Below are 25,808 nucleotides of genomic sequence, written 5' to 3'. Positions count from 1 at the left end.
CTTTGGTGCTGTGCCTTATTTGTGGGTGACTTGTGGAGTATTCTATCTTCTCTTTGTAATGAGGCAGGAATGTTTTAAATAACTTGTTTTTTCCCCTTTACACACAAAGTATGAACTATGAACAGTTCAAGTATGAACAATCAGTACAGTTCCTCCGAAGGAGACAGGCAATTGTGAAATAAATTTCTTTTTAGACTTTTGTTTTTGTCTTGCAGTACACACCAGAAAACGTGGCTGGACTAGGAGAAGATCTTGATCCCACTGAAATATCCCTTCCAGGATGTGAATGCTTCGCCTCTTCTTGTGAGCAGGATGCCTGCACTTGTCTACAACGCTACCTAAGAGCTTATGACGATAACCTCTGCCTGGTGGACTTCAAGGAGACGGGCTACTCCAGGCCAGTGTTTGAGTGTAACATTATGTGCAAGTGCAGTGAGGCCTGCAAGAACAGGCTTGTCCAAAGAGGCCTCACCTTTAAACTGCAGGTGTTCAAGACCTCCAAGAAAGGATGGGGACTTCGCACGTTGGAACCGATTGGGAGAGGGAGATTTGTGTGCGAGTATGGGGGTGAAGTCATCAGCTTACCAGAAGCCAGCAGGCGAATTCGGTCCCAAAATTGTGTTGACATGAACTTTATCATAGCTGTTAGAGAACACCTGAGCAATGGAAAAATACTAGAGACATATGTCGATCCTACCCACATTGGCAATGTTGGCCGATTCCTCAATCATTCTTGCGATCCCAATCTGTACATGGTTCCTGTCCGTGTCAACTCCCTGGTTCCGAGGTTGGCTCTTTTTGCAGCTCGTAATATTGCAGCTGAGGAGGAACTGTCATATGACTACTCTGGAAAGTTCAAAAATCTTCAGAAGGAAGCTACAACTAAAGAAAGGTCCATTGGAGAGGGTCGTGCCCTGAAATCATGTTACTGTGGTGCACAATCATGCACTGGTTTTCTGCCTTTTGACAGTTCACTCTATAACCTGGAGGACAAGTCGAATGTGATCTAGCCATTGGTTTACGAGATTTGCGTTGTAGTTTATGCTACGGTGTTTGTGATTGGCAGTCCTCTGTAGCATACATCTCTAATAATACTAATTGGTTCACTTATAACTGGTCACAGATTCTGTGCAACCATTTGTTTAGCTTACAGTAAAAACACTTCAATGAGCTATTTCAATGACCATTTTACTGCTTTCTTTTAGGATTATCTAGATCCTTCGATCAGAGAGAATGTTTAATTCATGAATGAGTATTCAAATATATGTATGACAGAACAAATTGACCCATTTGTGATGATCCCTATCACCCATCAGCTCATTCTTTTCATGGAGACTCATCTCACTGATTATTGTTACTTGGCCAAGGGCGAAAGGGACGGCGGTAAGGCTTGGTGTTGAACCTTCACAAAGGCTTCCAATGGCCTTGTTTTCTAGTTCATTGTTGTCCAATACATCAACCACTGACCAATTGGGAATTCAAATGTGGTGAACTGCATTCCCATTTCGTAAATAAAAATGAATAATAGGCATTGTTGTTGGTCATTTGATTTGAATACTTGCATGGTAAATGCATGTGAACTTTACCCTTTTTGTGCGATTGTTGGCTAACTGGTAAGTTATGGGCCAGAATTCTCCTTTGCTGTGAGGACTGAATTGCGTGTGATTCGCACTTCGGTGGGGGGCGCTATTTGGTAAGGCCTCTACCATGAGAAGGGCTGAGAATCAGGGTGGGTTCCAAACACCATAGTGCAGGTGGCCTCTAGTTGGGGTGAGCTGTGCTGATTCCCTGCTTCCTCTGCAGTGGGGTAGTACTTCTGAGGAATGGAAACACCTGGTGGGCCACTGATTAAGATTGGCCACATCCATCTCCATGATGAAGCAGCTGGGAGATAAGGGTACTCACAGGGGCCTCCCAGAGGAGTGCTTTTTTGCTGTGAAAAAGAGGAAGTGAAAGCGCTTCGCTCTTTTTGATGTGGTGAGGAGCTGTCAGTCATAGCAACAGTGTTTATAAAAATTGTGGTTAGCATCAATGCAGGGTACTTGAGATGCGTTCAAACATGAAGGGAAAGATAGATCAACAATCCACCAAACACTTGGCTTTCGTTGAAGCCTCTGACACTTGTAACAGCTGCTGCTTTAAACACTTTTGTTTGAGGCAGCAGATTTTAGGGAAGGGTAAGTGAAAATGCATTGATTTTTCACTCTACTACCTGGATTGCTCTTCAGGTTCCAGGCAGGGGTCTCTGGTGGGGGGGGGGGGGGGTAGGGGGGTCAGATGGGGGTTCTCGGGGATCTGGGAGGGGCTCAGAGGTTGGCAAGGGGTCATGTGGGGTGGCAGGATATGTGTTTTTGGGGGATGGAGGCCTTCCGATGGACTCAGTTATGCATGGATCTACCACAGGGTCCACCGCGTCAGGGCCATGCTTGGGAAAACTTGCACCAAATCCCGCAAGGAGTATTTCCCGCTGTGGGGGATTGGTGCATAACAGGGGTATGGGGTGGTTCAAGTAGAAATAGACACAAATCGGTGACTCGCGTCTTCCTGCCGGCGCGGGACGTGTAGCTTGCTGGAAGCATTGGAATGGGATGCTCGACGTCGATCCCATTTTCCGGCTGACGCTCCATTTTCTGCCCAATTGGAAACCCGTTACCAGTGGCGGACAATGGAGAATCCATCCCAGTAATTTACTCCTGCAATCCATTCCTGACATCTCGATCATGGTTCAGGAGGGGTAGGTTTTTAATTAGACAGTATTAGTTTTTAAGTCTCTGTGTCTTGCAATGTTTATATATGATTCTGGGATGTGTAGTGTGAACTTCAAAGCGATTCATTGTATGCAAAGCACGTCTTTAAGAGCTGTGATCATGGCACTATATAAATGCAACTGTTTCTTCTTGATATAATTAAGTGACTGGAATTTATCGCTAAATCTATCTAAGAGATGTGGGGCACTGGGCTGTTCAATTAACAGCACACATTATACACTGTCCCACATTCCATTAATAATAGTGAGCACTACTTTCAGCTCCCCAAGAGAGGCAGCTGAAATAGTCAGGCCATTTACAGCTCTGCCTATTATATTTGTGCAATGTAGTTCAGTCAGTACAGCCATAATCCCAAGATCCCATACAAAGTTTACAGCATTAACCTCTTTTTGAGAGGCCATGTTATCTTCATGGATATGACGGCTGACACATGCAGTGCACAATGACAGGAAACGAGTCAAAATTAAGCTGCAACTTATAAGAAGCACAGTAAACTGACCAGGAATAGGTTGTCAGCACATAGTGGACAGCACAACCCTAAATAGTGGGAATAGGGTGGCCACTTATGGAGGCCACTAATACCGTGTGGGGATGATGTCGTCACATACAAAGATTCATTGCAGTTTGAGAGATATTGGGCTGGGGTATGGAAGGATGAAAATGACCCTGTCTTCTGTGTCCCACTGCCTTTGGGACTGCTGTCGATGGGGTAAGGAACAAGGATAGATCCTTCTCGGTGCTTCACTGAAGTGTGTAGTAAGGCACAAAATACCAGATATAAAGCCATCCCGCACTAGACAGTGGCCAGACCAGCTAAAAACCAGAATGTTCAGAACAAAACTGGACACCAAAAGTAGAAAACCTTTTGCCACTTGATTGTGCTGTGGCTCAGTGAGTTTTCAGTCCTACCTCAGAGACTTGGGCTCATAGTCTATACTGAGACCTGTCGAGGACAATACGAGTGTTGCAGTGACAGAGGTGTTCTCTTTCAGATTAGATTTTGTACTGAGGCCTTGTCTTTTTCCTCAAGTAGATGTAAAAGGCCCCATGACACAATTTTAAAGATGAGTAGGGGAGTTACCCCTGGTATCTTGGCCAATATGTATCTCTCAATCAAAATCACAAAAAACTAGTCATCTGGTCATTATCACATTGCTGTTTGTGGGATTTTGTTGGGTGCAATTTGGTTGCCACATTTCCTACATTACACTGAAGTAGTCCATGTCCAAAGGCAGCATGACCTAGACAATATCCTGGCAAGTGTCAAGCAACATTTGCGCCACAAAAGTGCCAGGCAATGATCATCTCCAACATGAAAAGATCTAACCGTCACCCCTTGACATTCAATGGCATTGCCATCACTGAATCCCGCACTATCAACGTCCTTTTGGCTACCATTCACCAAAAATTGAATTGTACTAGCCATATTAATACTGTGGCTACAAGAGCAGGACAGAGGCTAGGAATCCTGTGGCAAATAACTTGCCTCCTGCCTCCCAAGGCTTGTCCACCATCTACAAGGCACAAGTCAGGAGTGTGGTGGAATACTCTCCACTTGCCTGGATGAGTGCAGCTCCAACAACAAGGAGCTCTACAGCATCGTGGACAAAGCAGCCCGCTTGATTGTTCCCCCTTCTACAAACATTCAATCCCTCCACAACCTTGTGTGTACCATCTACAAGATGCACTGCAGGAACTCACCAAGGCTCCTTTTTTTTAAAATAAACATTTTATTGAGGTATTTTTGGTTTTACAACAACGACAAAATAAACAAAATACATAAGTCTATAAACATAGTGCAAAAAGCCATCTCCCTCCCTTACAGGACCCACCTTTATTAACCCCCTACTCTAAACTAAACTAACCTCCCCAACCCCCCTTCTGCTGACGATTAATTTTCTGCAAAGAAGTCGACGAACGGCTGCCACCTCCAGGCGAACCCTAACATTGACCCTCTCAAGGCAAACTTGTTTTTCTCCAAACAGAGAAAGCTAGCCATGTCAGTAAGCCAGGTCTCCGACTTCCGGGGCTTTGACTCCTCCAAGCTAATAATATACGTCTCCGGGCTCCCAGGGAAGCAAAGGCCAGAATGTCTGCCTCTTCCTCCTCCTGGATTCCCGGATCTTCCGACAGCGAAAACCGCCACCTCCGGACTCGGTGCCACCTTTGTTTTTAACACCGTGGACATGACGTCTGTAAACCCCTGCCAGAATCCCCTGAGCTTTGGGCATGTCCAGAACATGTGGACATGGTTCGCTGCCCCCCCCCCCCCCCCCCCTCACCCGCACACCTGCTACACCAAAGAACCTGCTCATCTGGGCAACTGTCATGTGGGCCCGGTGAATGACCTTGAACTGTATCAGGTTGAGCCTGGCGCATGTTGTGGACGCGTTGACTCTACTCAATGCATCCGCACAGAGACCATCCTCTATCTCTCCTCCTAACTCCTCTTCCCACTTGCGCTTCAGCTCCTCAGTCTGCGTGTCCTCTGACCCCATGAGCTCCTTATAGATGTCGGACACATTCCGTTCTCCCACCCACACTCTGGAAACTACCCTATCCTGAATCCCCCTTGGTGGTAGGAGCGGGAAGGTTGATACCTGTCTACGTAGGGAGTCCCGCACCTGCAGGTACCTAAATTTGTTTCCCCTCGCCAATCCAAATTTCTCCTCCAGCTCCCTCAAGCTAGGAAAGCTCCCTTCTGTGAACATATCCCCCATCCTCTCAATTCCCGTCCTCTGCCATCTCCGAAACCCCCCGTCCATCCTTCCCGGGGCGAACAGGTGGTTATTGCAGATTGGAGACAAGACCGATGCTCCCTCTGCTCCCACATGCTTCCTCCATTGCCCCTAGACTCTCAGGGCTGCCACCACCACGGGGCTGGTGGAGTACCGTGCTGGCAGGAACGGCAGATGCGCCGTTATCAACACCCCCAAGCTGGTGCCCTTACATGAAGCTGCCTCCATACGCACCCATGCCGACCCCTCCCCCACCACCCACTTCCTGATCATGGCTATATTCGCTGCCCAATAATAGTTACTGAAGTTTGGCAGCGCCAGCCCGCCCTCTCCCCGGCTCCGCTCAATCATCCCCTCTTTTACTTGCAGGGTCTTGCCCGCCCATACAAATCCCGTGATAACTTTGTTAACCTGTTTAATAAAGGTCCGCGGAATAAAGATGGGGAGACACTGGAACACAAGCAGGAATCTCGGAAGGACCGTCATCTTCACCGTCTGGACCCTCCCAGCTAATGACAACGGGAGCACGTCCCATCTCCGAAAACGTCCTTCATTTGGTTCACCAGACGGGCCAGATTAAGTTTGTGCAACCGTTCCCATTCCCGCGCCACTTGGATGCCTAGATACCAAAAACTTCCTCCTACCACTCTAAACGGCAGTTCCCCCAGTCGCCTCTCATGTCCCATAAGCCTGGATTGCAAACATCTCACTTTTCCCCCTATTTAGTTTGTGCCCCGAAAACCGGCCAAATTCCCCCAGAATCCTCATGATTTCTTTCCATCCCCTCCACTGGGTCCGATACATACAGGAGCAGGTCGGCTGCGTAAAGTGAGACCCCCTCCCCACCCCGGACCAACCGCTTCCAGCCCCCTGAGGCTCTCAGCGCAATTGCCAGCAGCTCTATAGCTAGCGCGATCAGTGGGGAGAGGGGGCACCCCTGTCTCATCCCCCGATGTAGCCTAAAATAGTCTGATGTTGTCCTATTCATCTGTAGGCTCGCCACAGGAGCCTGATACAGCAACCTGACCCAGTCAATAAAGCCCCGCCTAAATCCGAACCATCCCAGTACCTCCCACAGATATTCCCATTCTACTCGATCAAAAGCCTTCTCTGCGTCCATTGCGACCACTACCTCCACCTCCCTACCTTCTGGGGGCATCATGATCACATTTATCAACCTTCTTACATTAGACACCAACTGCTTTGCCTTAACAAACCCCGTCTGGTCCTCCCCAATCATGTCCGGAACACAGTCTTCAATCCTAGAGGACAAAATTTTGGCCAGCAGTTTGGCATCCACATTCAATAGGGATATCGGCCTGTAGGACCCACACAGCTCCGGTTCCTTCTCCCGCTTCAGAATCCCAGCAAAATCATGGCCTGTGACATCGTCGGGGGAAGCACTCCTCTCTCCCTTGCCTCATTGAATATCCTCATCAACAGCGGCCCCAATATCCCAGCGAACTTTATAGAACTCCGCTGGCTACCCATCCGGCCCTGGGGCTTTACCCAACTGTATGGCCTTCAGCCCCTCCGCTATCTCTTCGATCCCAATCAGGGCCCCCAGCCCTTCTACCAGCTCCCGTCCATCTTCGGGAAATTCAGCCCCCCTAGGAAGTGCCTCACCCCCTCTGGCCCCGGTGGGGATTCCGACCCATACAGCCTACTATAAAACTCCTTAAATGCCTTATTCACCCCTGCCCACCAAGGCTCCTTAAGCAGCACCGTAAGAGGGGATGATTGGAGCAGCACGGTAGCATAGTGGTTAGCACAATTGCTTCACAGCTCCAGGGTCCCAGGTTCGATTCCGGCTTGGGTCACTGTCTGTGCGGAGTCTGCACGTTCTCCCCGTGTCTGCGTGGGTTTCCTCCGGGTGCTCCGGTTTCCTCCCACAGTCCAAAGATGTGCAGGTTAGGTGGATTGGCCATGATAAATTGCCCTGAGTGTTCAAAATTGCCCTTAGTGTTGGGTGGGGTTACTGGGTTATGGGGATAGGGTGGAGGTGTTGACCTTGGGTAGGGTGCTCTTTCCAAGAGCCGGTGCAGACTCGATGGGCCGAATGGCCTCCTTCTGCACTGTAAATTCTATGATAATCTATGAAACCTATGACCATCTAGAAAGACAAGGGCAACAGATACCTGGGAACGCCACCACCTGGAGGTTCTCTTCCAAGTCATACACCATCTTGACTTGGAAATTTATCGCCGTTCCTTCACTGTCGCTAGGTCAAATTCCTGGAACTCGGGGACTTCTGGTGGCGGCCATGTGGTGAGCGATCGCACACTGTGGCACCCACCAGGGTCCTTTGATTTTGGCCTTTTTGCTCGATTTATGGGTGACTTTTGGGGGGAAAGCCGTTCAGTTTGATGGGATGGGTCCCCTCATAAGAGTACTGTCCAGCAAATACAAGGCAGAAGTCGAGCAAGGGACCGTCATCAGACTCAGAATTTCCTCGAGCCTCAGTGAAGGGGAACATGGCGGCGGCTTCTGCTGCATTGTTGTCTTCTCTGGGGTTGACCAACTTCTTGATGGACGAATTTAAGAAGCAGCGTCAGGCTGATGCTGAGGACCTGAAGAAGGCAATGGAGCGGGCTTTGGCCCCTATTCGGGTTGTCTTGGAGAAGATAGACTGGCGAATAGAGGTACAAGGTGTGATGATGCAGACGGTGGAAGTGGCACTTGAGGTAGTACTCGATTGCCCCAACACTGGAGTTATTGGCGAGCAGAAAGAAGTTAGATTAGAGTTGACAACGGGCAAGGTGGTGAGCGAGCTGCGACGTTCACGGGGGACCTTTTATGAGTTGGTTGGCACAGTGGTTAGCACTGCTGCCTCACAGCGCCTGGGACCTGGGTTCGACCCCAACCTTGGGTGACTGGGGTTTGCACATTCTCCCCAGTCTGCATGGGTTTCCTCCGGGTGCTCTGGTTTCCTGCCAAAGTCCAAAGATGTGCAGGTTAGGTAGATTGTCCATGCTAAATTGCCCCTTAATGTCCGGTGGAGATGGGCCGGGGAAGTGGGCTTGGGTCGGGTGCTGTTTCAGAGGGTTAGTACAGACTTGATGGGCTGAATGGCCTCCTTCTGCACTGTAGGGATTCTATGAATTCTATTCTATGAGTATGGGGAGAAGGCTAAGCTCACCAGCTGAGATGGCAGGCTGCCTTCCGGGAGATATTGCAGATCAGGGAGTTGAGCAGCGGATTGGCTTCTGCCCCAGAGAAGTTTAATGAAGATTTCAAGGCCTTCTACTGAGTGTTGTATAAGTCGGAGATCCCAGAGAAGAGATCATCATTGATGCAATTTTTGGATGGGTTGACCTTCCCCAGAGGTGGAGCAGGAGGGAAGACAAGAGTTGGAGGTGTTGATAGGGCAGGAGGAGGTCATGAACTGTATTAGGTTAGTGCAGATGGGCAAAACACTGGGTCCGGATGGATTTCCTATCAAACTTTACAAACAGTTTGCGGGTCAGTTGGTCCCACTTCTGCTGGATATGTTTAATGATTCTGTGTCCAGGGGGTGTTGGCCCATCGATTTCCTTGATCCTGAAGAAGGACAAGGATCCTATGGAATGTGGGTCGTATCGACCTATTTCATTGTTAACCGGTGACGCTAAGTTGTTGGCGAAGCTATTGGCAATGCTTTTGGAGCCTACTCTGGGGTGATTTCGGAGGAGCAGGCTGGTTTTGTTATGGGCTGGCAGTAGTCGGCCAACATTAGGAGATTATTAAATGTTGTGTTGTCACCTTCCTTAAGGCCCAGGCCAGAGGTGATTATTTCGATGGGTGCTGAGAAAGCGTTTGATAGGGTTGAGGGGGGTTCCCTCTAGGAAATCCTTCGGAAGTTTGGTTTTGGACCAAAATTCATAACATGGATTTGGGTTTTGTACAGGGCCCCCACCACGAGGGCTAATGCCCTGAGCTCAGGTTATTTTCACCTGAATAGAGGTACAAGGCCGATGTGTCCATTTGCATTAGCAATCAAGCCGCTGGCCATTGCATTAAGGTCGTCCACCAGATGGAGGGGGATAGAGCATGGGAGCGGGGGAACATAGAGTGTCCTTATATGCGGATGATTTGATCTATATAGCATGTACTCACTCTCCAATGTGGAGGAGACAATGAAGCTATTCAGGAGTTTTGGCTCCTTCTCGGGGTACAAGCTCAATATGGGCAAAAGTGAATATAAAAAGTGAATATCAAAGTGAATATTTTCCGGTGAACCCCCTCGGGAGGGGAGCCGATCTGGCGAGGTTGCCATTTTGTCCAGCCAGGACTAGCTTCCATTATCTGAGAATCTGGGTGGACCATGACTGGGCCTGGCACCATAAACATAACTGTGCTAGCCTGATGGATGGGGTGAAGGCCAATTTAAAAAAGTGGGACGCCCTCTCTCTGAACTTTGCGAGAAGAGTACGGACGGTGAAGACGAATATTCTCCCGAGGTTTTTGTTGTAGTTCCCGTGTCTCCCAGTCTTTCATCCCAAAGCTTTGTTTTGCAGGGTTAATAAATTGATATCTACTTTTATTTGGGTTGGTGAGACTCTTCGGGTTCATAGGACGTTTCTGCAAAAAACAGGCAGTCTGGAAGGGTTGGCACTTCCCAATCTGTTATGTTACTATTGGCGGCAAATATCGATAAGGTTCAGGGGTGGCTCAGGGATCTGATTCTATATGGGGACGGATGGAGGAAGTTCGTCTATAGGGTCGAGTCTGACAGCTCTGGTTACTGTCCCACTCCCGCTTTCCCCTGCTAGATTCACTTTGAGCCAGTGGTGATAACCACTTTGAGAGTTTGGAATCAATTTAGGCAGCATTTTAAACTGGACTCCATGTCTCTGTTGGCTCTGATCTGCAGGAACCATAGGTGTGTGCCGTCTGGCTTGGATTCATCATTCAGGGCATAAAAGAGGGAAGGGTTGAGAGATTCATGTTTCTTGAAGGTTTGCCGTCTTAGATGAGTTTTTAGAGAAGTTCCAGCTCCGAGAGGGAACGTATTCAGGTACTTTCATGTTTGCGATTTTCTACATAAGGAGCTTCCTTCATTTCCCCGGTACAATCGTCCTCGCTTTTGGATGGGGTCCTGTTCTTGGTCGAGTTAGGGGAGGGGAAAATTTCGGATATTTATGGGCAGATGTTGTCGACGGAGCAGGCTTTCTTGGAAGAAGTAACGGGGAAGTGGGAGGGTGAACTGTGAGGGGGCGGCAGTGAGGAGTGAGGCTCTTCACAGGGTTAACATCACCTCCTCATGTGCTAGGATAAGCCTGATCCAGTTCAAAGTGGTGCACAGGGCGCACCTAACTAGAGCGCGTATGAGTGGGTTTTCTCGGGGGTGGAGGATAGATGTGAGCAGAGCTCTAGGGAGTCGGCAAATCACACACACATGTTTTTGGACTTGTCCCAAACTTGTTAGTTTCTGGGTCTTCTTTTGTGACAGGATATTGGGGATTTTGGTTGTTCAGCTGGAGCTGCACCTGTTGGTGGCCATTTTTTGAGTTTGGGACTTGCTGGTGCTGCAGATGGTGACGAATGCAGATATTCTAGTCTTCACCTCACTAATAGCCCGGAGGTGAGTACTGCTTGAGTGGAGGTCCCCAGTGCCACCTAAGGCTTTGGCCTGGCTGGGGGACCTGAAGAGCTTTTCTACCACGCCGTCGGGAAACCCCCAGACTGCCGGCAAAACGGAGCATCCCACCTGTGGAGAATTCAGCCTCGGGTTTTTTCCAGCACAGGTGATGAACGACCTGCTGTTTAAAAATATATTTATTCTTTCACGGAATATGGGCATCACTGGCCAGGCCAGCTTTTATTGTCCATCACTAAGTGCCCTTGAGAGGGTGGTGGGGAGCCACCTTCTTGAACCACTGGAGGCCATATGGTGTAGGTACAACCACAGTGCTGTTAGAACGAGAGCTCCAAGATTTTGACCCAGCGACAGTGAAGGAATGCCGATATAGTTGGTGAGAGGCTTGGAGGGGAACCTCCAGGTGGTGTTGTTCCATCATGACAAAATAAACATTATTGCAGAACAAATGTTCAAAATACATTTTGCTGAAAATACATCATGGTTTAGCATGATCAGACCCAGCAGAGAAACCATGGCCTGTAAGTGCTGGATCAAAGGGAGGGCTGGGCATTTCCATATACTCACCCAAATGATATGATGTAGCCATTCAAATTGTTATGGAAACCAGTTTTAGACAGTGAAGGGATGTATTATCTTATTCCAGAAAGATACTGGATATAATAGGGTGGCTTCAGTCATCTGAGGATACAAGCTGATACCAGACCAGTGATTGCAAAGACAGTTGCACAGTGAGTGCGTTAGTAATTGTGATCCAAAGCATCATTTGTCATTTCTCAACACAGAGCAACACCTACTAAGCAGTTTTTGCATAGTGGCATATTGGGGACAGAATTGGGAGAAAGCACTCAATGCTATCAGCCGGGCCGGGGGGGGGGGGGGGGGGGGTGCTAAATAGCAAAGAAGAAAAGAAAAACATTTAAAACAAAGGCTGAGAAACCCATGAATGGTCGCACAGTGGTTAGCACTGCTGCCTCACAGTGCCAGGGACCCGGGTTTTATTCTGGCCTTGTGGACATTTGCACATCTGTGTGGTTTGCACATTCTCTCCGTGTGTGTGTGTGGGTTTCCCCTGTGTGCTCCAGTTTCCTTCTATTGTCCAAGGATGTGCAGGTTAGGTGGATTGGTCATGATCAGTACGTGGGGTTACAGGGATAGGGAGGAGGAGTGGACCTAGGTAGGGTGCTCTTTCAGAGGGTCAGCGCAGATTTGATGGGCCAAATGGCCTCCTTCTGCATTATAGGGATTCTATAGATTCTAATAAGTGGAACAATGTGTCAACTGTATGGCCTTCAGCCCCTCCGCTATCTCTTCGATCCCAATCAGGGCCCCCAGCCCTTCTACCAGCTCCCGTCCATCTTCGGGAAATTCAGCCCCCCTAGGAAGTGCCTCACCCCCTCTGGCCCCGGTGGGGATTCCGACCCATACAGCCTACTATAAAACTCCTTAAATGCCTTATTCACCCCTGCCCACCAAGGCTCCTTAAGCAGCACCGTAAGAGGGGATGATTGGAGCAGCACGGTAGCATAGTGGTTAGCACAATTGCTTCACAGCTCCAGGGTCCCAGGTTCGATTCCGGCTTGGGTCACTGTCTGTGCGGAGTCTGCACGTTCTCCCCGTGTCTGCGTGGGTTTCCTCCGGGTGCTCCGGTTTCCTCCCACAGTCCAAAGATGTGCAGGTTAGGTGGATTGGCCATGATAAATTGCCCTGAGTGTTCAAAATTGCCCTTAGTGTTGGGTGGGGTTACTGGGTTATGGGGATAGGGTGGAGGTATTCTCTCCGTGTGTGTGTGTGGGTTTCCCCTGTGTGCTCCAGTTTCCTTCTATTGTCCAAGGATGTGCAGGTTAGGTGGATTGGTCATGATCAGTATGTGGGGTTACAGGGATAGGGAGGAGGAGTGGACCTAGGTAGGGTGCTCTTTCAGAGGGTCAGCGCAGATTTGATGGGCCAAATGGCCTCCTTCTGCATTATAGGGATTCTATAGATTCTAATAAGTGGAACAATGTGTCATTTAAAGGGTTACTAATGTGTTTTCTCACTTGTGAAAATAGTTCAGTAATCGTCCCCGATTAGATTGCTGTTAGATCTCGAGGCGATTCCAGTATTTATAGAACTGCCAGCTTCACCAGCCTCCCCTTATTCACAGTTTAATATGATGATAACTCCTACAGAGAGCAGAGAAAATGCAATGTCTGTATTCTGTTCTTTTTTCACTCTCTCAATAATTCTCTTCTTCCTTTTTGTTGGCAACCTTCCAGTATATCACCCAAAAAAACATTTTTCGAGTGCAAGCTTTTGGAGAACTGTTGAACTGGGAGAGAATAGCTGAGCGTCCTCTCTTTGTGTACTGGCATTTTCCAGCAGGGGTTTCTGGATAATAGGGAGGCATTACTGACCTCTTTAGCTCAGGGAGCCCAAATGTAGCACCAGCTGTGCTGTGTTCTACCTGGATCAACCATCATGGCGATAATCAGGGTTCAGACCTGGGCATGCCATACACATCACCTGGTGCACTCACTGAGCCACTCAAACAGGATTCCTTCTGAAAGCAAAGGCAATGCTGAATGGACAGTTTTGAGCTGCATTTTGTTGCTGAGACATTCATTATTGGATGTCAGTGGTTCAAGCACGCCAATCCACAAGGCAACGAGGAATGAATGATAAATGCAGGCCGTTCAAACGATGTCCATAATCCAAAAGTGAACAAAACATACAGAGGGTTTAACACTTTAGTTTCCAGCTTTTATACACATATTACATCTCCTACCCTCCACAGCATGTTGCTCACCCAGCAGCACACCTTAACACTTAGAATATGCGCCCAATGTCCAGATATTCTACTTCACCCTCAAACACCTATTAATACTGCCAGACTTGCACTCACCTCCCCCTGCCTCCACAAATCTCCAGCGATTAAGCTATGGCAGAAAAATCACTCATTCGCAGTACTTGATAATTGTTGAAATTCTTCCCGCTACACAGCAAGACAAGGTGGCACACAAGAGAAAGGACCAGAGGAGAGTCAGTAAGACACAAGAAAGCCTGCCTTTCATCAGCTCTGGGGAGGAGATGGTTTTTAGTATCATGTGGTCGCGAGTGACAGATTCCATGCCATTTTGCATTGTTGGGAACATTGAGGATGGTGGCATCTTCCTTCCTTATTTTTTTCAATTAAGGGGCAACTTAGCGTGGCCAATTCATGGGTCGGGGGGGTGAGACCCATGCAGACAGGGAGAGAATGTGCAAACTCCACACGGACAGTAACCCAGGGCCGGGTTCGAACCTGCTAACTAGTGCCGCCCAATTACCCTGCCTTTTGCCCCTTTTCCCCTTCCAGTTCACTCTCATTCTACGATCTGACATAATGAGTAAGCTGCAATTGGACATCCCCCACACCCCATCCTCACACCCTCCCCACTTCCATTTCCCTCACCCAACCTTCCCTGAGTTCCTGCTTTTAGACAGCCAGCCAGAGCTGCCCAAAGAGGAATACAGAGAGAGAGCTGTAACATGGCACCAACAAAAAGACCACAATACATGACCCAAGACTCTCAGCTGCCAGCTCAGGCACTGACTGTACTTTAGAGGCAGGTATAGAATTGGGACCAGCAATGCTGTATTGGGTGTTCTGGATCACATACAGGTCACCAACACTTGAAATAGTGCAACACTATTTTATTGAATCATGAACTGTTTAAACATACTCAGACTGTGGGTTAATACGATACTAGCTTTAACTAAAGACCTTTGCCTTGTCCTAACCAGTCGATGCACTCAGCACATGATGAATGTCTGCGTTGCAGGCTGTGAGCTCTGTCCTTCTAGCTAGCTGCTACTTGAATGAGTGGGAACTCTGATGCCCCCTGTCTTTATAGTGCGTGTGCTCTCACTGGCGATTGGCTGCGGTGTTGTGTGTGTTGATTAGACCCACTGTGTGTCCATCAGTGTGTGTCTGCACCATGATATACTGGTGTATATTATGACATCCCCCCTTTTATAAAAAATGTACCTGCGTGGCAATAAATAGTGTATGGTGAATGTTCCTGACTACGCGTGTGCAAAATATTTACAGGTCTATGTACATAAAAACTAAGCTATTTACATGGGAAGGTGCCTGGTGCAGAAAAACAGTGTGTCACAAGAATAACGAGATGAACACTATATACAAACCACTTGAATGATTAAACGGAAGAACAGAACAAATCAGAAAGTCCATAAGTCCACAAAGTTCACAAATTAAGTCTCAGAGGTGGGCGACGAATTCTGGTTGACCGCCTCAAGGGTGGGTCGGGAGCCGCCGGCTGAGGAGTGGGCTGGACTGCGTCAGTGTGAGGAGGATGCAGAGTGACCGGAATCTCGGCATAGTCCAGGTCAGGGTCAACAGGAGGGCGTGGCAATGGTGGAGGATCACGTAGCGAGTGCAGAACGAGACGAAGGGCACGTCGATTGCGGCGCAGAATGGAGCCATCCGATAGATGATCCAGGACCAAGCGGGGAGTCACCTGCCGAAGAACCACAGTGGTTGCAGACCAGCCACCATCTGGAAGATGGATGCGGACGTTGTCATCTGGAGCCAGAGCAGGGAGATCAACTGCACGGGAGTCATGAGCCGCCTTGTGCTGTGCACGAGACAATTGCATTCGTTGAAGGACCGGAACGTGGTCGAGGTCTGGGACATGAATGGACGGCACCGTCGTCCTCAGGGTGCGACCCATGAGCAGCTGGGCTGGCGACAGGCCAGTGGACAGTGGGGCCGAGCGATAGGCCAGCAGGGCGAGGTAGAAGTCGGATCCCGCATCGGCAGCCTTGCAGAGGAGCCGTTTGACTATGTGGACGCCCTTCTCCGCTTTGCCATTGGATTGGGGGTGCAGGGGACTGGATGTCACATGCACAAAGTTGTACCTCCTGGTAAAGTTGGACCATTCCTGGCTTGCGTAGCAGGGGCCATTGTCCGACATCACAGTGAGTGGGATGCCGTGTCGAGCAAAGGTGTCCTTACAGGCACGGATGATTGCAGACGATGTGATGTCGTGAAAACGTACCACCTCCGGGTAGATTGAAAAGTAGTCTTCAATCAAGACATAGTGATGTACAATCAATTACTCTCGAGACAAGGTGAGTCATAACTAATAGGCTTTAATCAGCTAGAACTGTACCCAGCAGCTTTGATACAGAAAGTGAAGGCTGCTGGGACGGCATTGGTTCTTATACCCCGCCTCTCAGGGCGGAGCCATGTACGTTAGCCAATAGTAGACTCCTAGGTCTAGCCAATGGGCATCCACCTCTCAGGTACTGCAATATCTGGTATTACCACATTCACCCCCTGTTACAAAGAACCCAGCGGGGTGATGGCCAGCATTACTGTCGCCTTTTGCATGGTAGGACCAGGTATGGAGGTACCGTGATGTCGAGGGTAACAGAAAAAGTGTTTATGGTGCAGCAATCAGACGATCGGGTGGCCTGGTCGTCCTTCTGGAGCGCCTGGGCTTCAGCGATGATCCTGGTGGGGGCCCCGGTGGTTGGGGCTCCGGGAACGTGGTGTCTCCCTCCCAGGCAGCTTCGTCATCCCTAGGCGGCACTGTTGGGGCGAAATGTGGGCAGGGGGAGGGGCGCCTCTAGGGGGCGTCGGTGCCTGTTCGGCGCTGGGTAGGGGTGGTGGCAGTACTGACCCTCCCGTCAGGTGCTGCGGGGAGGGTGGGGGTGGGGGCAATGGTGCGGATGCGCGTGGGGCTCCGGCGGGCGCCAGGTCCCGAAGGGAGACCGTGACTTGGCGGCTGTCGGGGAACGCTACGTAGGCGTACTGGGGGTTGGCATGCAGCAGGTGGACCCTCTTGACCAACGGGTCCAACTTGTGCGCCCTCACATGTTTCCGCAGCAGGACGGGTCCGGGTGTCGCTAGCCAGGTTGGGAGCGAGGTCCCGGAGGAGGACTTCCTGGGGAAAACAAGGAGACGTTCGTGAGGTGTCTGGTTTGTGGTAGTACAGAGCAGTGACCGGATGGAGTGAAGGGCCACTGGGACGACTTCTTGCCAGGGGGAGACTGGGAGATTCCTGGACCGAAGGGCCAGCAGGACGGTCTTCCAGACCGTTCCGTTCTCCCTTTCTACCTGCCCGTTTCCCCGGGGGTTTTAACTGGTCGTCCTGCTCGAGGCGATGCCTTTGCTGAGCAGGAATTGACGCAGTTCGTCGCTCATAAAAGAAGACCCCCTATCACTATGAATGTATGCGGGGAAACCGAACAGTGTAAAAATACCCTGGCGGGCCTTGATGACGGTGGTCGTGGTCATGTCTGGGCAGGGGATGGCGAATGGGAACTGGGAATACTCGTCAATCACGTTTAGGAAATACGTGTTGCGGTCGGTGAAGGGGAGGGGGCCTTTGAAATCCATGCTGAGGCGTTCAAAGGGACGGGAAGCCTTTATCAGATGCGCCCTCTCTGGCCGGTAGAAGTGTGGTTTGCACCCCGCGCAGATTTGGCAGTCCCTGGTGACTGTCCTGACCTCCTCGATGGAGTAGGGCAGGTTGAGGGTCTTAATAAAATGAAAGAAACGAGTGACCCCCGGGTGGCAGAGGTCCTCGTGGAGGGCTTGGAGGCAGTCCACTTGCGCGGTGGCACAAGTGCCGCGGGACAGGGCATCAGGAGGCTCGTTCAGCTTCCCGGGACGGTACAAGATCTCGTAATTGTAGGTGGAGAGTTCTACCACCGCAAGATCTTGTCGTTCTTAATCTTGCCCCGCTGCGCATTATCGAACATGAAGGCCACCGACGGCTGGTCCGTGAGGAGAGTGAATCTCCTGCCGGCCAGGTAATGCCTCCAGTGTCGCACAGCTTCTACAATGGCCTGGGTCTCTTTTTCGACCGAGGAGTGGCGAATTTCGGAAGCATGGAGAGTGCGGGAGAAGAAAGCCACGGGTCTGCCCACTTGGTTGAGGGTGGCCGCCAGAGCTACGTCGGACGCGTCGCTCTCGATCTGGAAGGGGAGGGACTCGTCGATGGCGCGCATCGTGGCTTTTGCGATGTCCGCTTTGATGCAGCAGAAGGCCTGGCGGGCCTCCGTCAACAGGGGGAAGGTTGTGGACTGGATCAGGGGTCGAGCCTTGTCGGCGTAATTAGGGACCCATTGTGCATAATAGCTAAAGAAGCCGAGGCAGTGCTTTAGGGCCTTGGGGCAGTGAGGGAGGGGGAACTCCATGAGGGGGCGCATGTGTTCAGGGTCGGGGCCTATGACTCCACTTCGCACTACGTAGCCTAGGATGGCTCGATGGTCGGTGCTAAACACGCATTTATCCTTATTGTAGGTCTGATTAAGGATATTCGCGGTCTGGAGAAATTTTCGGAGGTTGGTGTCGTGGTCCTGCTGGTCACGGCCGCAGATGGTGACGTTATCAAGATACGGGAACGTTGCGCGTAAGCCGTATCGGTCAACCATTCGGTCCACCTCACGTTGGAAGACCGAGACCCCGTTCGTGACACTGAAGGGAACCCTTAAAAAGTGATAGAGCCGCCCATCTGCTTCGAAGGCAGTGTACTGGCGGTCACCATTACGGAGAGGTAGTTGGTGGTAGGCAGGCTTGAGATCCACCGTGGAGAAAACCTTGTATTGCGCGATCCTGTTTACCAGGTCGGCTATACGTGGGAGAGGGTACGCGTCCAGTTGCGTAAACCTGTTGATGTTCTGGCTATAGTCGATGACCATCCTATGTTTCTCCCCCATCTTTAACATCACTACATGAGCCCTCCAGGGGCTGTTGCTTGCTTCGATGACCCCTTCCTTCAGCAGCCTTTGGACCTCGGACCTGATGAAGGTCCGGTCCTGGGCACTGTACCGTCTGCTCCTGGTGGCGACGGGTTTGCAATCCGGGGTAAGGTTCGCAAACAGGGAAGGCGGGTCGACCGTAAGGGTCGCGAGGCTGCAGACAGTAAGGGGGGGTATAGGGCCGCCAAATTTAAAGGTCAGGCTTTGCAGATGGCACTGGAAATCCAGCCCAAGAAGGGTGGCTGCACAGAGGTGCGGCAGAACGTACAGGCGGAAATTGCGGAATTCCCTGCCTTGGACAGTGAGGTTCACTAGGCCGAACCCCTTTATTTCCACTGCGTGTGACCCGGAGGCCAGGGAGATCCGTTGGTTTACGGGATGGGTGACAAGAGAACACCGCCTTACCGTGTCGGGGTGGGCAAAGCTTTCCATGCTCCCGGAGTCGATCAGGCACGACGTCACGTGACCGTTGATGGCAATCGTTGTAGTGGCTTTCGCTAGCGTCCGGGGCCGACTCTTGTCCAGGGTAACGGAGGCCAGCTGCAGCAAGGGGGAGTTCTGGTTGGGCAGCGTGTAGTCGGCTGTGCTGGGACGGCATTGAGGCCCCATCCAAGATGGCGTCAGCCACGGGTCGCACATTGACTCCGGGGATGCCAAAGATGGCGGCGGCAAGGGACAAAATGGCGGCGCCCAACCATCCAGCGTGGTGGCCGGGGGGCAAAATGGCCGTGGCTGTGGGTCGCACGCTGCCTAGGGATAGAAGGGCGGCGGTGGGCCTTGGACGGCCGGGACCTGAAAGAAAGGCTGCCGATAGTCGCTGGAGACCGCGGCCACGGCGCGGGCCTGGCAGACCACGACATAGTGGCCTTTCTTGCCGCACCCTTTGCAGGTGGCGGTGCGGGTCGGGCAGCACGCGCGGGGATGATTCGCCTGGCCGCAGAAGAAGCAGCGTTGGCCGGCGGTGATAGCGGGCCGTCTTGCCGCGCAGGCCTGCGGGGTTGGCGGGAAAGTCTGGGGGGCTGCCGCAACAGGGTGACAATCAGCCCAGGGGGGCGCCGTGCATCCGGGAGCAAAGGCCAGTGCGTTTTTGTACGCAACGTCCATGGACCCTGCCAGGGCCCGTGCCTCAGTGAGGCCCTGTGTGTCCATTTCAAGGAGCCTTCGGCGGATGTCGGGGGAAGTCACACCTGCCACGAAAGCACCCGAATTAAAAGTTCCGTGTGCTCATTCCCCGTAATTGCTGGGCAGCCACAGTTTCGGCCCAGCACTAGTAGTGCCCGATAGAAGTCTTCCAGTGTTTCTTCTGGGCTCTGCCTTCTAGTTGCCAGCAGGTGACGGGCGTAGACCTGGTTCAGCGGATGGATGTAATGTCCTTCTAGCAGCTCCATAGCTGCAGCATAGTTCGCCGCCTCTTCGATCAGAGGGTAGATCACAGGGCTGACCCGCGAGCGTAGAAGGTGCATTTTCTGCCTTTCTATGGGGGTGTCGGCGGCCGTGTCGAGGTAGCCCTTAAAACATGCCAGCCAATGCTTGAAAATAGCAGCAGAGTTGTCTGCGTGGGGGCTGAGCTGAAGGCACTTCGGCTTGATGCGGAGATCCATCCTTTCAGAAGTAATAGCTGATTAAATTGATGCACAATCAATTACTCTCGAGACACGGTGAGTCATAACTAATAGGCTTTAATCAGCTAGAACTGTACCCAGCAGCTTCGATACAGCAAGTGAAGGCTGCTGGGACGGCATTGATTCTTATACCCCGCCTCTCAGGGCGGAGCTATGTACGCTAGCCAATGGTAGACTCCTAGGTCTAGCCAATGGTCATCCACCTCTCAGGTACTGCAATACCTGGTATTACCACACATAGTCCCTGCCCAGCGCGTGGAACGGGTCAATGCCGACCTTGGACCAAGGGGATGTGACCAACTCATGGGGCTGTAGGGTCTCACGTGGTTGGGCCGGCTGGAAGCGCTGACAAGTGGGGCAGTTAAGCACTGTGTTGGCGATGTCGTCATTGATGCCGGGCCAGTACACAGCCTCTCGGGCCCGTCGGCGGCACTTTTGCATGACAAGATGACAATGCGGTCCAGCTTCAGGAGAACACCATCGACTACCACCAGATCATCTCTGATGTTGTAGAACTGCGGACATTGGCCCTTGAGCCACCCATCTGTTAGGTGGCGCATGACACGCTGTAGCAAAGGGTCAGCCGCTGTCTCGCGGCGAATTTGGACGAGGCGTTCATCCCTGGCAGGTAGATTGGAGGCCACGAAGGCCACATGGGCGTCAACCTGACAGACAAATCCCGCTGGGTCACACAGAGTGTTGACTGCCCTGGAGAGAGCGTCGGCAATGATTAGGTTGGAATACTAGCTGGAAGTCGTATCGCCGGAGCTTGAGCAGAATACGCTGGAGGCGAGGCGTCATGTCGTTCAAGTCTTTCTGTATTATATTGACCAGCGGGTGATGGTCGGTCTCGACGGTGAATTGGGGAAGGCCGTACACATGATCATGAAACTTGACGACACCAGTCAAAAGGCCCAGGCACTCCTTTTCTATCTGCGCGTAGCGCTGTTCCGTGGGGGTCATGGCGCATGACGCATATGCAGCTGGGGCCCATGATGAGGCCTCATCGCGTTGCAGGAGCACTGCCCCAATGCCAGACTGGCTGGCATCGGTTGAATTGTTTGTCTCTTTCGCTGGATCAAAAAAAGCTAAGACCGGGGCCCTGGTGCGTTTGGTTTTGAGTTCTCTCTATTCGCGCTCGTGGGCAGGAAGCCATTGGAAGTCTGTCGTCTTCCTGACCAGGTTCCTGAGAGCCGTGGTATGAGAGGCGAGGTTAGGGATGAACTTCCCTAAAAAGTTGGCCATGCCCAGAAATCGGAGGACCGCCTTCTTGTCCTCTGGCGTTATAGCAGCCATCTTGTCCGCATCCGGCCGCACACCCAACTGGGAGATGTGGTCCCCTAGGAACTTGAGTTCCTTCTGACCAAAGGAGCATTTGGCTCTGTTGAGGCGTAGGCCCTGCTCCTGTATGCGTTTGAACACGCGCTGGAGGCGACTGACATGCTCCTGTGGGGTGGTGGACTAAATGATTATGTCATCGACATAATGCCTTCCATCATTTGTTCCATGATCCTGTGGAACACTTCTGAAGCCGATATGATCCCAAACGGCATCCCATTTAACAATTTCTGCCAAAGGGGGTGTTAAAGGTACACAGTTTCCTGCTGGATTTGTCGAGCTGGATTTGCCAGAAACCTTTCGAGGCGTCAAGTTTGGTGAAGAGCTTGGCGCGAGCCATCTCGCATGTGATCTCTTCGCGCTTTAGGAATCGGATAATACTCCCTCATGATGTTGCGATTCAGATCCTTGGGATCAATGCAAATTCTCAGCTCGCCGGAAGGCTTTTTTACGCACACCATGGAACTGACCCAGTCGGTTGGTTCCGTAACTCTGGAGACCACTCCTTGGTCTTGGAGCAGCTGCTGCTTGAGGCGGTCCTTGAGGGGTGCTGGGACTCTGCGAGGTGCATGCACCACAGGCGTGGCGTTCTGTTTGAGTAGGATCTTGTAAGTATATGGGAGCGTGCCCATGCCTTCGAAGACGTGCTGGTCGATGATGGCGTCGAGTTGCGCCCTGAAGTCAGCATCCTGGAAGGCAGACGTGTGATCAGGAGAGAGAGAGTGAACTCTTTGAACGAGGTTCAGCAGCTTGCACGCCTGTGCGCCAAGCAGGGAGTCCTTCGAGGAGCCCACAATCTCGAAAGGAAGGATGGCTTTCCGTGACTTGTGCGTCACTTCAAGTTGGCACGAGCCGGTAGCAGGAATGATGTTGCCATTGTAGCCCAATAGCTGGCAGACCGATAGCAGGATGGCTGGTTTGACACGAAGGCTTTGGAAAGCAGACCACGCCATGAGATTGGCGGAGGCACCAGTGTCCAGGTGGAATCGTATTTGGGACCGGCACACCACTCATCATCTGGATCGATGCTGTATACCGACAGCGGCTGGTGTCTTTGCTTCGGGGACAGCCTGTTTTTCGTTACGACACCGACTCAAAAAGGCGCCTTCGGGTCCTCGATGTCACTGCTGTGTGGGAGGTCCGCATCGGACTCGGTGACCGTGGGTTGAATTGCCCGAACATTCCTGCGAGGCTGGCTGAAGCGATATGAATTGGCAGGCTGAGCTGCTCGACAGAAGGCAGCATAGTGGCCAAGTCTTCAACATTGTAGGCATTGTCGAGATTTTGCGGGGCATTGCCGCTTTAAGTGGGCGGAGCCACAGTTGCCACCGTCGTGACGTGAGCACGTTCGTTGCGCCACCGCGCATGCGCGGTGTGGTCGTGCGTGGTGTGCGCCTGCGCATTACGTTCCTCAACGTCGCCGTCCCCCCATTTGGTGCGTACAAGCGCGGGAGTCCTCGAAAAGCGCGCGAAATGGCCGCCCTCATCCAGGCTGAGGCCTTGGAGGTGCTCAATCACTTGGACCTGTTCCGCCTCGTGGGGACCTTGCCGCGCCGTTTCAGCCGCTTGTATATGGGAATACTGACTCGTGGCGTTTTCATGTAAGACACAGGTCTCGTTGGCGGTCGCTAGGGTGAGTTGCTTTACTTTGAGGAGCTGCTGGCGCAGGGGGTCCGACTGAACACCGAAAACGATCTGGTCACGTATCATGGAGTTGGAGGTGGGCCCGTAGCTGCAAAATTACGCAAGGATGCGGAGGTGCGTGAGAAAGGATTGGAAAGGTTCATCCTTACCCTGCAAACGCTGCTGGAACACGTAGCGTTCAAAACTTTCATTCACCTCTACGCTGCAGTGAGTGTCAAACTTGAAGAGGACCGTCTTGAACTTCGTCTTATCTTCGTCATCTGCAAAGGTGAGAAAGTTGAAAATGTGGATGGCATGGTCCCCGGCCGTGGAGAGGAGAAGAGCAATCTTTCTAGTGTCCGAGGCCCTCCCTGTCCGTGGCTTCGAGGAAGAGCTGGAAGCGCTGTTTGAAATCTTCCAGTTGGCCCCGATGTTGCCAGCGATGCGGAGCGGCGGGCTGATGTTGTCCATGTTGCAGGATGACGGAATGCTGGCGGAAGACAGGTCACTTGCAGGTAGGTCTAAGAAGTGCTAATATCCCACCACCCCTGGTATCATGATGTGTTGGGTGTTCTGGATCACATACAGGTCACCAACACTAGAAATAGTGCAACAATTATTTATTGAATCATTAACTATTTAAACATATTCAGACTGTGGGTTAATACGATACTAGCTTTAACTAAAGACAGTTGTCTTGTCCTAACCAGTCGATGCATTCAGCACATGGTGAATGTCTGTGTTGCAGGCTGTGAGCTCTGTCCTCCTAGCTAGCTGCTACTCGAATGAGCGGGAACTCTGATGCCCCCTGTCTTTATAGTGCGTGTGCTCTCACTGGTGATTGGCTGCGGTGTTGTGTGTGTTGATTGGTCCCACTGTGTGTCCATCAGTGTGTGTCTGCACCATGATATACTGGTGTATATTATGACAAACGTGATGGTGACCCATGCGTGCATGAGTGCGTAGCAGCCAGGCTAGATGAGAAGATCATTTGCTTGCCAGTTCACCGGATGGCGAGGTCTCAGATAGGTTCTGCTATAGAGGGCACAGATGAGGAGTTCGATAGGGTGGTATGCAGGAGAAGGCTGGTGAGGATGTGCACTGAGATGTTTGGCACATTGGTTGGCCTGCCAGAAAGCCTGTCACTGTCAAGGACCATGGAGGAATCAAGCTGCAATTTGGCAAAGTGCTTGGCAGAACATGCCCTCTCATCAGCCTCTGGTGCATCTTCCTATCGTGGTGCAGAGCCAGAGCCACTACCACTGTTGTACCTACACTTACTGCAACTTTGTTTTGTGTAGTAATATCATGGTTATGTTGTAATTCACCGACTGACCACTAGGAGTCCCACTAGTGTTATGGGCCAGGGTTTAGAGAACCCCAAAATATATCATGGAGTTCACCTGTTTATTCTATGAACTCAAGTTAACCTTTTTGAAACATACAGTGAATATCTTAGCAACTATCAATTCAAATACAACCCCCAAAGAATACAACAATAAGTAATGATTAAACTGTCCTTTTAACATCCATAAGACTTAAAAAACCTTCAAAACAGAAAGTCATCAGGCTTAACTTCACTAATGAGGATATTTATAGTTCTGAATTCACCAAATGATCCAGAGATAGTCTTTTGATGGCAGAGAGAACAGCAGTACACCTGCTTGGTCTGGCTTCAGCTCCAACACTGAAAACGAAATTAAAACACATCCTGCAGCAAACAGTCTAAAATGAAAGTAAAAAGCTGAAAGACAGCCCAGCCCCACCCACACTCTGACATCACTGCAGTAGTAAACACCCATTTCTTAAAGGTAATCTCACTACAGATATTTATATACACACCCATTTATAAACACCCATTTCTTAAAGGTACTCTCACATGACACTAGTATATAAGTGAATGTTGAAGTCAGCTGACCTCAGGCTGGCTGGAGGAAGTTGAAGAGGTTGCTTCGCATGATTTTACTGTTTTTCATCTGTTGTCTTGTACATAGTTTACCAACAGTTAAAGTTAATAAATCGTTTATAACTTTTCTTTTAATAAACATTTTATTGAGGTTTTATTTTGGCATTGTAACAGCAGCAATATAAACAATGTACATAAAAATATAAACATAGTGCAAATACCACCTCCCTCCCCCACAGGTCCCACCATTAATTAACCCCCTAATCTACGCTAACCTAACACCCCCCCCTTCTGCTAATGATTAATTCTCTGCGAAGAAGTCGATGAATGGTTGCCACCTCCGGGCGAACCCTATCAATGACCCTCTCATGGCAAACTTAATTTTCTCCAGGCAGAGGAAGCCAGCCATGTCCGATAGCCAGGTCTCCGACTTTGGAGGGTTTGCGTCCCCCCATGCTAGTAATATCAGCCTCCGGGCTA

General features: G+C 50.8%; 2 protein-coding genes across 3 annotated transcripts in view; one reads left to right on the top strand and one right to left on the bottom strand.

The window, feature by feature from the left end:
- setmar (SET domain and mariner transposase fusion gene) overlaps positions 1 to 1,531 on the top strand; it is a 39,927-nt gene extending 38,396 nt beyond the window's left edge. The window contains exon 2 of the mRNA XM_072472148.1: positions 216 to 1,531. Within this exon, the coding sequence (XP_072328249.1) occupies positions 216 to 1,010 (795 nt within the window). The 3' untranslated portion in view covers positions 1,011 to 1,531. The remainder of the gene's footprint in view (positions 1 to 215) is intronic.
- sumf1 (sulfatase modifying factor 1) overlaps positions 1 to 25,808 on the bottom strand; it is a 296,237-nt gene that overhangs the window by 12,864 nt on the left and 257,565 nt on the right. The gene's annotated exons all lie outside the window — the stretch shown is intronic.

The sequence above is a fragment of the Scyliorhinus torazame genome, chromosome 13 (genome assembly GCF_047496885.1).
Source record: "Scyliorhinus torazame isolate Kashiwa2021f chromosome 13, sScyTor2.1, whole genome shotgun sequence".
Lineage (NCBI taxonomy): Eukaryota > Metazoa > Chordata > Chondrichthyes > Carcharhiniformes > Scyliorhinidae > Scyliorhinus > Scyliorhinus torazame.
This window is presented reverse-complemented; position numbering and strand designations above follow the sequence as displayed.